Raw genomic sequence first — 13,872 nt, 5'->3', positions numbered from 1 at the left:
GAACAGAACTTGTTTGAGGGATCATACCCTCAATTTGTTTGCAGTTGCAGTGGTGTGCCCCAGTGAAGGACCACACAGTGAATTTGTATTGCAGAACTCAAATTGTTTGAAATGCAGAACATTGCACACTTCTCTTTTTTGGAAGTGTGGTTTTTTTTTGGTTTTTTTTTTTCCTTTTTCTTTTTTAATAGGTTTTTCTAGTCAGTAACACATGCAATAACAAGGCATAGCAAATGGGGTAGCTCTTTCCTTCTGTTATTTTCACTTTGCTTGTGTTTACTGGGAAGAAAGAAACAACGTCTTGGCTATTAGGTGCAACTAAAACAAACAAACAAAAGAAAGTTTTATACCAAAGACAGTCCACGTATAAAAATACTAAATCCAGAGGATTGGTGGGATGACATTGTTCTGTCATAGCAAATATCTTGAAGAACTGTTTAGTGTTTGGTTGTGCAGCTGTATTAATCACACGTGACATTGATCTTGCTTGGTCTCACACTTTCAGTTCTAGTTCTTTACACCCATTTGAACGATTAATGATGCCTTTGAATGTAATTCAAGATGTGTATTTTATTTGGTTACCACTTAATAGACAATGTTTGACAAAGAGGAGGCTTGATTTGTTTATTCTTAAGTTTAGTTTTCTTTGTGTCTTTCAGAGCCTCTTGTTTGGCAACCTCCAGTGATTCAGAAGGTGGTTTACAGGACTTTGGAAAGCAAGCGTATCAGCTGCTTTCTGCAGTAACTGCCCTGGAAGAGAAGTTTGGAACTAGAGTTCCCATACTGTTTCTCCGAGGCTCTGTAAGTTATATTAAAAATTATTGTTTGTGCTCAAAGAGAAAAGGGATCGTTATGATGTCCTGCCCTCTTTGTTGATGGACAATACATTGATACGCATGTGTATTTTAGTACCTTTTTCTTAGAGCGCTATGTAACTGTGGAGAGTTAGGATAGATTTCCTGAAGCTCTTCAGCAGCACTTCCCATGCAACAAACTAGATTGTTGCCTCTAAAAGCAATGTCAGTAAATAGAGTGAATCTCCTAAGCATGCTGTACTTACCTTTACATAGGTACAACAAAGGAACAGCTGCTGACACTGAGCTCTTCTTTTAGCTCTGCTTTTCTAAAAGGTTCAATATTCAGCCTGTTATATGGCCCAAGATCTCAGCTTAGAAATGTGTAATGTTACCTGTGCTATGCAGAGCTGTCCTGTGTTTTGTGGACTACTTTGTTATCAGTGGTTTTATATTAGCCCACGTACTGGCAGAGGTTCTGAAGCTGTTGAGCTCTTACATTCTTTATGGCAAGTCTGATGTCATTGCAGAGGCAATTGAGCAACTTCTCAGTGAAAACTCATCATTTCCATTGTCCTGAAAGGAATAGCCTTTCCAGAACTAAGAACAAACAGATCTCTGCTTGGTAGGCCATTGACTTGAATGTAGCAGATGATGACTTTTGTTCTGGCTTTGTACTGCTGACTGAGTTGGAGTGGTGAGACAGGAAGTAGCATATTAAGATGAGTGTAAATGATTTATGAGTATCTTCACATGCAGTGCATTTGAAATACTGAGGAGAAATGCACCAGATAAGACACAGGAGTAAGAACAAAGTCACTTCAAATGTTTACAGTCTGGAAAAAAATCACTTGCAGTAGTTGATAACATTTGGTGAATGATGTCATGCTTTCTTTGTGTTTAGTTAGAAATCTGCTAATTGTCACACAAATGTGCTTAGAGTGAAAACACATCTTTGTAGATCTTGAAGTAGTTAGAATAATTTATTTGCTAGACATTATTGGGAGAATTGTCAGGTTTGCACTGCTAATATGGAATAAATTCTTACCGCTTTTCACTGGGCTAACATACCCTTTAAAAATGGTCGTTTTCTTTGCTCTGTTGCTCAGTTTGTCCTCTAGAGCAAATGTGTGAAATAGCCCACTGGTATCACCGCAAGTTAATATGTACTATCTCTATTTGAAGATGACTGGTACATTGCTTCAAAAATGTATGTGTCTTATGGAAAACTGATTCTTTCAAAGAAACTAATGGTATCTTTTTACAACAAGTAAGTCCATGTTGCCTCCAGCAGACTTCAGGTAGATGATGGGAGGGACCAGGTTTCACTTAATATTTGAAAGTTCAGTCAGGCCATACAAGGCCCTCTGGGAAACGTGTAATTAGAGCTGCATTGAGAGAAATATTACACTAACTCTGCGAAACCGAGAACATGATGTTTAGAACTGAGCTCCTTTTGTCAGCCCACAAGTGAATTTATAGCTATGTCAGCCATGATTTTATTGTTAATAATAGACTTAAGAGATTGGTTGCAAATGGCTTTTAGTAGTAACTCTAACATTTAATAAATTCTAAACAGTTAAAATTGTAGGTTTGGCATAGGACTGACTGCCAGACATTAAAACGACATGGCATTGCTTATCCTGAATATGACCAAGAAGTTTACTGTTTTGCATCTTATTCCTTTTATAAAGATATCCATTGTTGAACTTGCTCTCAGAGTTACAACCATGTTCTAAAAATGTGCAGCTACTGGAGTAAATAATGTAACTGCAAAACTGAAAGGAACGTTGCAATGCTTTCAAGTAATTTGTGTTAAGAGTTAAATGAGGGCTGTCTAGACATGAGTTGTAAAACTTGGCTTTTGCTGCTTCCTGAAGGAGGTGACTTGCTTTAATTCAGAGTCAGGACTCAGTGTCCCAGTCCAATTGTGCAGCAAGCTGTATTCACCTTCCACACTGTGCTATTCCCTGTGTGCTGAAGGCTGAACCAAGGCCCTCTTCCTGCTGCTTCTCTTGCTGCATGAGCTGAGCAGGAGTTCCTTGTCTGTCTCTCTTCTGTGAACCCTGAGGACATGATGGAGCTCATCAGGCCACCCTGTGCTGACCACAGCAGCATGCAAGCTGTTTTTCATTGCTGGCAAAAATGTGTAGATAATGATGGTGACCATGTTGAGAAATAGCATTTCATAGCTAAGAATTTGCTTTATCAAAGTGTTATAGTGTCTTTGTTGTAATTTCTATGGAAATAAATAGGTGACATTACATTTGGAGCAACCTACGTATATACTGGAGCATATGTTCTACGTATGTATATGCATATGTTTTTGTAATTAAAAAAAATCGCTTATTTGACCATAGGGCTCTCTCTGTGGTAGGGGATAGTCAGCACGTGGGCAAATGACAGTCTGAGGCATGTCTCCCTGTTGCTTTCTTATGTCAGTGGTAAACTGAAACTTCATTCCCGCTAAGATGCTTTTACTTGCTATCACTTGATCCCCTCTTACATCCCTATTTCAGAAATGGTCTGAACTTTCCAGCTTCATGGAAAGTTGTATGGAAGGGGCTTTAAGCTCTCTGCAGTCCTTTTGTGTCTTGGGACTGGGGAGTGAGAACCCATTAAAGAGGACCTAATTGTGTGGGTTTTTTGTTTTGTTTTGTTATTTAGTCTCAACCATTGATAAGAGATGGTGAAACCAGCAACCACTCCAGGCAAAAAGAAATGTTGAAGTGAATGCCCAAACATTCTAACAGGCAGCTGAAGCAGAGGAGGGGCAGTAGAGCAAGCATCTGCTGTCAGCTTGTAGCTGTCTCTGCACCCTTGTCCTGTCCTGTCACTTCCTCCATGTGCAGAGGCAGTTTTACAGTTTTGTCATGTCAGTGTAGTTTGCCTTTTGAAGTCATAATGTTTTCACAGCACAAAAATGGATTACATTAGCAAAGGTGAAGTCACTCTTTGAGTGGCACTGAACAAGGTGATAAGCATGGCTTGTGCTCTTCATTGAGTTGTTTTAAGGGTGGTTGTTGTTGTGGATATTATGTAAACTTGAATGAAATTTTCTTTTGGCTTGTGACTTTGCAGAGAAGTTCTTCTAGGAGGTTTGTGTTCTCGGGGACGTGTTCCTCATATCTCGTGATACATCTTGCAGGTTACATTGGAAACTTCCTTCCTAAAGGGCTGGAGAAACATGACCGATTCTCTCAATTTCAGAATTCTCAGCGACTGCCAGACAGATACAGGAAACACGCTTTGTATGGCAGTGGAAAAGACTGGACAGAGAGCTGGTGGAAGTCACTCAGCCAGCAGCTGATAATGGAAGGATTCCTCAGAGAAGTCCCTGGGCTTAACAAGTTTGCAACAACATGTGGGCTTACCCAGAAGGTACTTCTTGGTGTGAGTCTCAAAGGCTTCTGAGTAATCTATAGCTAAGCCGTATTGTCTGTTCCTTACAGGGTAGAAATTGGCTTTTGAAAGCTGCATCTGCCTCAAATCCAAGTCTTCTGTTACAGTCCAATGAAGACTTAAACCTACAGAAAGCTCCAAGAAGGTAATTATAACGTATGCTTCCTCTGAAGCACTCTATTTTTATCATCTAGGTCGTCAGTCTCTGCGGACTAGTTCTGGAAGTGGCAGATTGGACAGGAGGTTGCTGCACTGGACTTAGCAGCCTAGGCTTTCCCTTAGGTACTGTTATAATAGTAAAAAAAAAAGCCAGGAGATCTGCTGAAGGCAGGAAATATTAGAGGAAGATTTACTTTTTTTTTTTTTTCCTGCTGATGAGTTACACAATTGAATTCGTCTTTAACTAGAGCAGCTAACAGTTTGTTCTCCCAGTTTTGCACTTGACCTACATTGTCATAAAATTTAGCTTTTCTGTTTCACATTCTCAGCCTGTGCTATAAGCCTGTGTTGCAAGAAGAATTGATTCAACACAAATGTGCGATGGTTTGTCTGTCTGCATGTGTGTACTTTTGTGAAATCTTTTTCAGGTCTTGGTGAGTAAGTCTGCAAAAGTGGTGAAGTTTGGTTTGTTTTATTTCAGTAGCGGTAAGCTGATTTGCCATCAGAGTAAATTACTTCAAGGAAATGGCACGTGAAGTTTTGCTTGTCATTTGCCACTTCCACTTGTACTTCATAAGCAGTATTTTGTTGGTCTTGGCAAACATGGACTCAGGCCAACACTTTTTGAAGTGAAAGATAAAGAACTGGAGGCTTTGCTATTGCAATAAATAGTGATGGAACAGAATTCTTCACTGCTGGATACTCAGATGTCTCAGTTGTAATTATTTATTTTTCAGCAATGCAAAATCAAAGTGCCAGTTTTCTTTTGCCTTCCCCTTTTTCTTGTTGTGATGCTTTTTAGCTGCTGTCCTTGTGTATTCTAGAAGAAGAAAGAGCCATTTGGAAGTGGTGCTCGGAGATGTGATTTAGCAGAGGATTGTTAGAGTTCAGGTATTATGGTTAGGCTGTGGTTGGACTTGATGATATTTAAAGTCTTCTCCAACCTGAGTAATTCTATGATTCTATGAAATACCTTGTTGGTTTCTAAATAGGAAGTGGCAAAAGTTGCGCTCAGTGCAGACTGGGAAGCTGATATTTGTTTTCTCTACATGAAGAATCTTAAAAATAGATTTTTCTTATAAAGAGATTTTAGTCACAAAACTTTGATTTCTCATTTAAAAAAATCACTGCTTTTTCTGTATGCTGAAATTTTTGGTTCCTCTTTAACATTGTAATATTTTTATCAAACTTCGGGGTCCTCAGTGTTCTGTTTAAAAAAAGAAAAAAACAAAACAAATGTATTTAATAACTTTAAAAAAGTGGAATTGTTATTTTCCCCGAATAGCCTTACTCAAAGTTCTACTTGGTTTGCTTAGTGAAATGTTGATTTTAAAATGGCTGTGTCGCTGTACAAATGATTCAGTCAATTCAAGTAGAAAGGAACTCTGTTTCATTACAGCCATAGACCTTCAGCTGCGGTCTCCATGCAGCGCTCCCCAGACATGAAAGGAGCAAAGCAGTCACCAGTTAAGCAGGTCTGTATATGTACAACTACTCTTGCGTTCTTTGGCCCTTCCTTGTTTGTGTTAAGTGTGTCGTGGTGTCACAAATGTATCTTTTCCTGCTTATAGCAGCATGACAGGAAAATACTGTTAATTTAACATTCATTTGTCTTGTTCTTCTGTTGTTTTTTTTTATAGATGTCTTTGTATGAAATGTTTGCATATGAGAGAAAAGCTGGAACTCCTCCAAGAAGCAATACCATGGTTAACAGGTACGCTCTTCTAAACATTAATAGTACAGATGTTGTTGGTAATGCAGTTCTTCAAACTGATATTCCACTTAGAAGTGACCATAAAAATGTTTGATTGTAAGTAATTAGTATTAAAGGAAAAGAAGACTTTAAACTGGCAGAACAAGTTTTACCAAGTATAGAAGTACAAACTTTCTAACTGGCTTTACTTCGAATCCAATAGGAATAAAAAAAAAAGAAAATGTTAATAAAAACAGTATAACTGCAGCTTTATATTGGGTACTTCTAATGTGGCCATTCATTTTTTTTCTTTTCCCAGTCAGTGTCTTCTGTGTGATGGCTGAAACTGTAATGGATTTTAAATTGTGGTTTAAATAAGAATAATAGTTTTCAGTTAAATAATAATGAAACCAAAAAGTTGTCAAGCTGTGACTACATCTCAAAGATGGCAGAACTAAAAGTATGTCCCGTTCAGTGATTGTAAGTGAGCATGGAAGTCCATAGGTTTCTGCCTTTCTGCACTAATCCGGAGAAGACTGAGACAAACCCAGGTTCCCTGAGGTCAAAAAAAAACAACAAAACAAACAAGCTTTTGTAAAGGGCAGAAAAAGTAATTTGTGCTCCAGGGTTATGTGTAGCTTCAGGTTTAAACCCGTCTTGCATTTCTGAGCAGTTCCATTCTTCTTTCCAGCAAGCATCCTGATGCTTGCAGAAGACAGGAAAACCAGAAGTCCCTTAAGCTGAAAGATTGCCACTGTAGCTGTATGGAGAAAAATCATTTCAGGGATAGCTGCAGTCTAAAACAAGTTAGTTTGCACTTTGCTTAGCAAGACAAGCAGAAGATACATATTCTAGTGTGTCTGCTTGCGGATATTTCAGTATAATTGTGGCAGCCTAATTAGAGCTAAAATTTCCTAAGCACGTGAGCCTGTAGGCTGGTCGCTGTGATGTTACTACTAGGCATGCCTGTATAGAATGGAACATCAGCTAACACTGCTTACAGCACAGGAGCTATGCCTTTGTCACCAATGCTTTTAAGGTTATTAGCTCTTTTTGGCAAAGATCCATGTGACTGGCTGTGAGTAGAAATGAGAGATGTTTCTTGTGGATGCTGTCAGAATAACATGGACAAGTGCTTCCAAGAATACACTTTCTTAACAGTACAATCATACAGATGCAGGTAGTGATGCAGGTGTTTTGTTCACAGAAATGCAGTGTTTATATGAGGGGTTTTTTTGTTTGTTTGTTTTTACAGCAAAAGGCTATTTTTGTAGTTATAAAAGCTATAGAACACACAGAGGAATTTTCATAAATTTGGCTATGTGATACTACTAATTCTGCTCCAATCAGCTCAAGTCCTGTATCAGTGCTGCTGCTGGCATGAGGTGCTGGTCACAATCTGACTGTACTGTCAAATAGCAGGCAAAAAAAGACAAACAAAAAACACACAATAAATAAAGCAAAACAAATAGGGCTGTTGCTCACTTCAGCGTGATACAAAGTTTGTGAACAAATTGATCAGTCTCAAGTGCTGACTATGTGTAACTTTCATCAGTTTTCCAGTGCGCTCACCAGTGAAATCTCCCTTGAGGCCCCGAGCAGCTGTTGTTTCATCCCAAGAAAATGAACTAGAGGTAAGTCTTGGGAAGAGAGGATATCTGCAAAATGCAGTCAACCTGTAGAGCACAGTTCCTGCTGTATCAGAACAGCTGTTTTGGGCAGCTCTTTGACATTGCAAAGATGTTATGAGTAGAAATCCTGAAAGAGAATTTCAATGTGATGTCCTTGAAGGGTTGCAGAGTTTTTTGTGTATTAGTGGAAAGATTAGAGAAGCTATAATTTTTCAGCTCATATTTGAATCGTTTCTGCGTGCTTGATCTAAAGCTTCTTCGTGAGAATTTGGCTCTTCTTCACAGACTGCTCTCTATGGCAAGTTGCTGACTGCTAGACAGAAGGTAGCTAATGAGAAGATAATTCCTCCTGCTGTCTTGGCGACCAATAAGATCCTGGTGGAAATGGCCCGAATGAGGTAAAGCCAGCATACATGCATATCAGAAACACTCAATAAATAAATAAGTAAATAATCACAAGCCAAGTCACATATTGTCTTCCTGCTTTTGTTGGGTAGCATGTCTCATTTGTGAAGGAGTAGCATTTTTCCTGATCCATTTAATTTGTCATAGTATCCTTGTAGACTACTTACCCCAGTAAGTTAGAAAGCTGAATGCATCGGACTTGACCCATATCTTCCATTATTTATCCTGGACCAGGCCTACAACTGTTGAGAATGTGAAGAGAATTGATGGTGTATCTGAAGCCAAATCGACAATGTTGGTCCTTCTCCTGGCTGAGATTAAGGACTTCTGCCAAGCAAATGGCTTGCAGGTATTGTTTACTTTAAGTGTCTTTTAGAATGCAGGTGCCAGAAGGATCATAATTTGATTTGCAGCTGTTGGATTCCTCCCTCACTGTTTGTCCTTAACAGTTTTTTCCATCCAGGCATAGCAATCTGGCTTACTTATAAGTAAGGCCTATAGACCTTCCAAATCCAAATATGCTGCATGGTAATGACATCAGGACCTGGCTGATGTTATGGACTGGTGTTGTTGGTCATGCTTATAAAGAACAGCTGTCTAACCAGGTCGATGGTGCTATTATTAAGCTAGTTAATTGTGATATGGGTTTGGAGACCAAGGGTGTAGGAAATGGCCCCTATAAGGTTATTGCCACAGTAGATTTTGATGGAAGGACTCATCTTTGTTTCTGTAAGCTTGTCTTCAGCAGACTAGTAAAAGTCTGGTGCCTGACTTTTATCAACACTACTGATTTACTTCTGAGATTTCCTGTAAAGTAGCTCCTCATCACGCTTGTCCCCATAATGGTAAGAGACACTACCAGAGAGGGACCATGGAGCACAGGATTGGAGGTGATATGCAGCAGTTTAAGGGGGTGAATTCCTACATTTATCTGTGGATACTGGGGTTAGAATGTCTAGAAAGCAAATACTACTTCTGTCATGATTGAGATAATTCCTCACTGCGTTAAACATCTAGCCATATTCCTCCTTAAGAGAAAGCTAATGGATTTAGGTATGGGGATCAAAGCTATTCCTGTTTTTCAAGAAGTCTTTGTTAAGCTGAAGTTTAAAATACATGGAGGAATTTCCCATACAAAAACCACAGATGGAATACCACAGTTTGTTCTGATGGCATCATTTTACATAGGTCATGAGTACTAATTGAGTTTTGTGTTGATAGCCTGTTTTTTGGCTTTTTCCTCATGAGTTCATATTTGTTTTCTTAAGATGAAAATGCACGAGTATGCATCCTGATTCTCTTTGCTTTTTTGGTGGTCAAAATCAGTCTGCATGGTGATGAATGACTCAATTTCTGTTACTTCTTTGGATAATGGGAGGGTGAATCATTAGTTATTACTGAGATATAATCCTTTTACTTCTCTTAATCTCACTCAGACGGACATATTCCCCAAATCTGAATCTACAGATCAGAAAGAGACATCTCCCTGGAAGAATGCTAGAGCTCTGCCTCCCTCTGAGCATGTCACCTATATCCTGTTCCAAGAGAAAAATCTCTCCCTGGTAAGTTCCTCCCTGTGATGGTCTCTTCCTCTTTGAAAACTCACAGGGGTGATATTTTACCTAAACGTGTAGAGGATTTGCACATTTGTTCCCTTAAACCCTCTGCAGTGTTGGGAGGGGTGACTGTAAAACACTGAAGTGGTATCTTTTGATTGGCAGGACATGGGGCATAATTGCTACCATTATTTTATTGGCGTGTTTTAGTAATTTTGAGCAATGTGCTTTTCTGCTATGGGTTTTAGTTCCATCTAGCACTGTATCTTTGCCTTCACACAGTAAGGGCATGTAGAAAGATTTCCTGATCAGGAAGCCTGTGGAAGAGTATGCTAAGCATGGGGCTGTGTGCAGTCATGTCCTTGAGGCTAATAACTATGTGGATAACTTTCACTAACTCTCTTGCATCTTTAGATAGCAAAGCCCTATTCCTTTGCCTGTGCCATGTCCACGTGTAAGAGTGTAATGTTGCAAAGTGAAGGTCATGTGGAGATTCAGTGCAAAATAGTAAGGCTACATGTCAGATGTGGCTTTCTTATTCAGACTTTATAAAGGTGTGTTTCCTGTTACAAAGAAAAGCTAAGGTCAAGTTGCATTTAGGTTGTTCAAGTGCTTGTTCAAGGGCTTGTGGCTAAACTGATACTACACCATGTGCCCTGTAAAGATGAGCACCATGAGTCACTTCATATAGTGTCCTTTATTGCTTTTTAATTCTGCAGTAGGAAATTGAAGTTGCTTTGAATGTTTTATCCTTTCCAAGAGTCTGGATAATACCTGTCAGATAGTTGCTAGCTTAAAGTGCATACCGGGGCTAATTAACAAGAAGCAATTGTATAATTATTGGATGGGTAACTTGATGCTCTGCTTCCATTAATCCTCCTAATTTTATACACAGTATAAACATGAAACAGAAGATGTGTTGATGCTCAACTATGAGACGAAAAGCATCCATTTCCTTTGTAGTAGAATTTGCTGGGATTCAGCTGCTATAGAGGGTGGAAAGAGGGCAGTGTTTAGTTGTGTCATAGGAGCATATGCTATAAAGCAGGCTGAAGGTGGTCACACGTTGCCATTCCTTACAAGAGTCTGTCTTTGTCTGATGTACTCTAAGGTCTCATTGTGCTTGTGCTAAGGAAAGCATTAGTCTTGAGAGATCTATGCTCTTTATGAGCTGGAAAACAAAATTGAGAACTGTTAGAAGAAATAAAGTGTTTGTGAGTTGGAGAGCTGCTGCACAGCTAGCTGTGTGCTGGTATCCCTGGTGGATTTTTGGGTACAGGAACTTGCCAGGCTTTCGGTTGTATTTCAGACACTTCTGCCACCGTAATTTCCCCCTCTTTTGTTTCCCTAGAGGACTATCAGTGAGACCAGATCTCTTCCTCTTACTGAGGTTGGCACTCATTTGGTCCGGGCAGTGAAAGCTGGTTATCCTGTCAACCTGGAGCGAGCAGGTTTGACTCCTGAAGTTCAACAGATCATTTCTGATATTATCCATAATCCTCCTATTGACTCAGGTGAGCATCACAGCCCCTGTCTGAAGCTTCTCATGGTAGTGGCATGCTAATGATGGGGATGGAAATTGTCACAGTTCTGCTACTGCTTTAGGTAGCACCTATCATTCTTTGAAGACTTGTGGTTATAGCATGGCAGAGCACTGCAAAGACAGCTGTTGGTTGCCTTTCAGGTTTGTTTCAGAACAAGGCAATCACACTTCATAAAAGATCAAAAGAAGGTAGCACTATACACATGCTTCCATTTGACTGTACTGTGTTGGAAAAGGTCTAGGCACTGTTCTTCAAAGTGTATTTATTTACTCAGTTGAAAGGCAAACTGAAAGAAATTGGCCTGGCAGGATCTTTCTGTATGTACTGGCTTATGGACAACATGCTGAAGCAGAGCTGTAAAATTTCTGCAGGGAAGTTTGTCTGCAAATTATTTGTTTATGAGGAGGAAGCAGGATAGTGCAGGAAATACAGCTCTTTATCTTAACCCCATCATCTGGTACCACGGGCTAGTTCAGAAGATGGAAGCAACCACATATGGATTTGTGGCTCTGCACATGAGGCACTGAAAATTCAGTCTCGTCCTAGGAGTTAATTACTTAATTTTGCAGAATTTTTCTCACTTGCCACTTGCAGTACTCCTGTCCTACTGCAGAATAATTTGTTCTTTTAGCAGTTACAGGCCCAACCAGACTCTCAGCTTTACTTCCTTAAACATACTGCCGTAGAAGTTCTCTGTTCCAGCACAATAGAAGATGGGAGGCTATTTGACCTCTGTATATAGTCTTCATCTCAAGAGAAAATGGTTGACAGGAGAGGCAGGTTAGAGTTAAGATGATTACGATGTTTTACACTGAATGTGAGATGGTATGTTCTGCAAATGAGCCTGGAATTAATCCCATGAACATGTAATATAGTTCTTCATGGAACTTCTAGGCTTTCCTTAATCCATCCTTTTCTGAGAAACAACTGATGTGTTTTACAACATGAGAAAATAGTCAAAGAGAGGAAGGGCAATTAAAATAATTAAATTATATATATATATATTTTTTTTCCAAGACACCACCAAAATTCAAGCAATTAGAAAACTTGTTCCTGCAAATATCGAACTGTATCTCATCCAGATGGCTATTGCATTGTTGGAGAAAAAGGATGGCAATAAACCTAAGTATGGCTCAGGTGCCAAAAGGATGCTTGTGTTGTCAGATGGACAGCAGGAAAAGACAGGAGGAGACCAAACAAGTGGGGGCAAAGCTTTGTGGAGTGGAAGAAAGGTTAGTAAAAATCTACACAACTGGTTTTGTGAAAATAATATTTGTCTTTTTAGAAGCAGGCCAAATGCTGTTTGTTGTTGCTGTTTGCAGTACTGCTTAGCATCTCCATCTTCCCAGTGTACCTTTTACTCAGCTCTGAATAGGAGTCGTCTTCTCCTCTGAGATTTGACCAGGAGGTTCCTCTTCTGAAGTGCTGGCCTAGGAAAGAGATCAGCCCCCTGGTCGGTCCTGCTGTTTATACCATTATAATTGCAACTTAATAATGGGCTCAGAATAGAGCCGATCATCTTCTGCTATTGTTCAGCCATTCAGGAAGTGAGTGTAAAAGATTCCCTGTAACATCCAGGAGTTTTGAGTAGCTGAGATAATGGAAGATTATGAAATGGAAGTTTCTGCCCGGTATGAAAGCTCTATGTAAGCTGGACCATTTATAGACAGTCCATGTTCTGCCTTTACTGGTACCTGATCACCAGCCTAATGTGGGAAAACTGAATCCCTTTCTGTCTAGAAAGCTTAAGATGTTCATAAGTGCAAATTTAGTGTATATCTAACGTTATGTTTTCTTTGTAGGATGATTTGACCAGTCCTACACTGAAGGAAGGAGATGAAAAAAAACATCCGCAAGTGGTTCCCTCAGCTTTGGTAAATAGGTGTTCTTACTGTAATAAAGCATGCAGTAGCCATTAGCCATTAATGATTCTCTAAGTGAGTTTGAAATCACGAATCAAAGATGTGTAGCTGATGCAAAGATCTTTGCTTCAGTTGTTTCCATCAGTAATGCACAGGCATGATGTACCAATCATAATAGATTTGTTAATAGATTTGTGCCCACTATGCCGTTTTCAACTACCACCTTTGCTTGAAAGACATGTCTGAAAATCATAGAATCATAGAACGGCTGAAAAGGATCTCCAAGATCATCTAGTTTCATTCTGTGCTGTGGTCAGGATCGCCAACCGCTAGACCAGACTACACAGAGAGCAGTGGTGACATGGAAGCAAGTATTTTGAGTTATTGGAGCCAGTGGGACAGAGGATGTATTCTTCTTCCCTACAGGGGTGGGGGTAGAAAAAAGGCCCAAGTGAAAATTTTAGTTCCTCTGTTTATAATGAATGCATTTCACTTGCTCAAATTTTGTTTTGGTGAAATGGATAAGAAATAGCTAGGGATATTATTAAGGAGGAGTATTGGAACTCCTTATAATTTGACTAATTTACTTCTGAAGAATCTAGTTTGCTCTCTAATACTATGATACGTGTAACAGCCTCCTTTGTTACTGCCCTTTGCAAAGGCCACATGGAGCACAGATGATACCCAGCCAGGTAACAGGGGTACAGCAGACCATTTGGCCTCCGGGAACCAGCCAGCCCTCAGTCCTGGTGAAGAACTGTTTGCTGACACTCAGCCAAAGGTGAGGCTGCCAGGAGTAGAGCACATAGGTGGTGATTTCGGTGTT

General features: G+C 39.7%; 1 protein-coding gene across 6 annotated transcripts in view; it reads left to right on the top strand.

Annotated features, from left to right (window-relative positions):
- Positions 1 to 13,872, top strand: part of WRN (WRN RecQ like helicase) — a 42,053-nt gene that overhangs the window by 27,121 nt on the left and 1,060 nt on the right. For all 6 annotated transcript variants that reach the window (XM_072334400.1, XM_072334401.1, XM_072334399.1 and 3 more), the window contains 13 exons: positions 660 to 801; positions 4,005 to 4,175; positions 4,247 to 4,341; positions 5,755 to 5,830; positions 5,996 to 6,069; positions 7,604 to 7,682; positions 7,965 to 8,077; positions 8,319 to 8,433; positions 9,521 to 9,646; positions 10,992 to 11,154; positions 12,202 to 12,416; positions 12,987 to 13,058; positions 13,708 to 13,827. In XM_072334400.1, the coding sequence (XP_072190501.1) occupies positions 660 to 801; positions 4,005 to 4,175; positions 4,247 to 4,341; positions 5,755 to 5,830; positions 5,996 to 6,069; positions 7,604 to 7,682; positions 7,965 to 8,077; positions 8,319 to 8,433; positions 9,521 to 9,646; positions 10,992 to 11,154; positions 12,202 to 12,416; positions 12,987 to 13,058; positions 13,708 to 13,827 (1,561 nt within the window). The remainder of the gene's footprint in view (positions 1 to 659; positions 802 to 4,004; positions 4,176 to 4,246; positions 4,342 to 5,754; positions 5,831 to 5,995; positions 6,070 to 7,603; positions 7,683 to 7,964; positions 8,078 to 8,318; positions 8,434 to 9,520; positions 9,647 to 10,991; positions 11,155 to 12,201; positions 12,417 to 12,986; positions 13,059 to 13,707; positions 13,828 to 13,872) is intronic.

This window comes from Excalfactoria chinensis, chromosome 4 (assembly GCF_039878825.1).
Source record: "Excalfactoria chinensis isolate bCotChi1 chromosome 4, bCotChi1.hap2, whole genome shotgun sequence".
Taxonomy (NCBI): domain Eukaryota; kingdom Metazoa; phylum Chordata; class Aves; order Galliformes; family Phasianidae; genus Excalfactoria; species Excalfactoria chinensis.
This window is presented reverse-complemented; position numbering and strand designations above follow the sequence as displayed.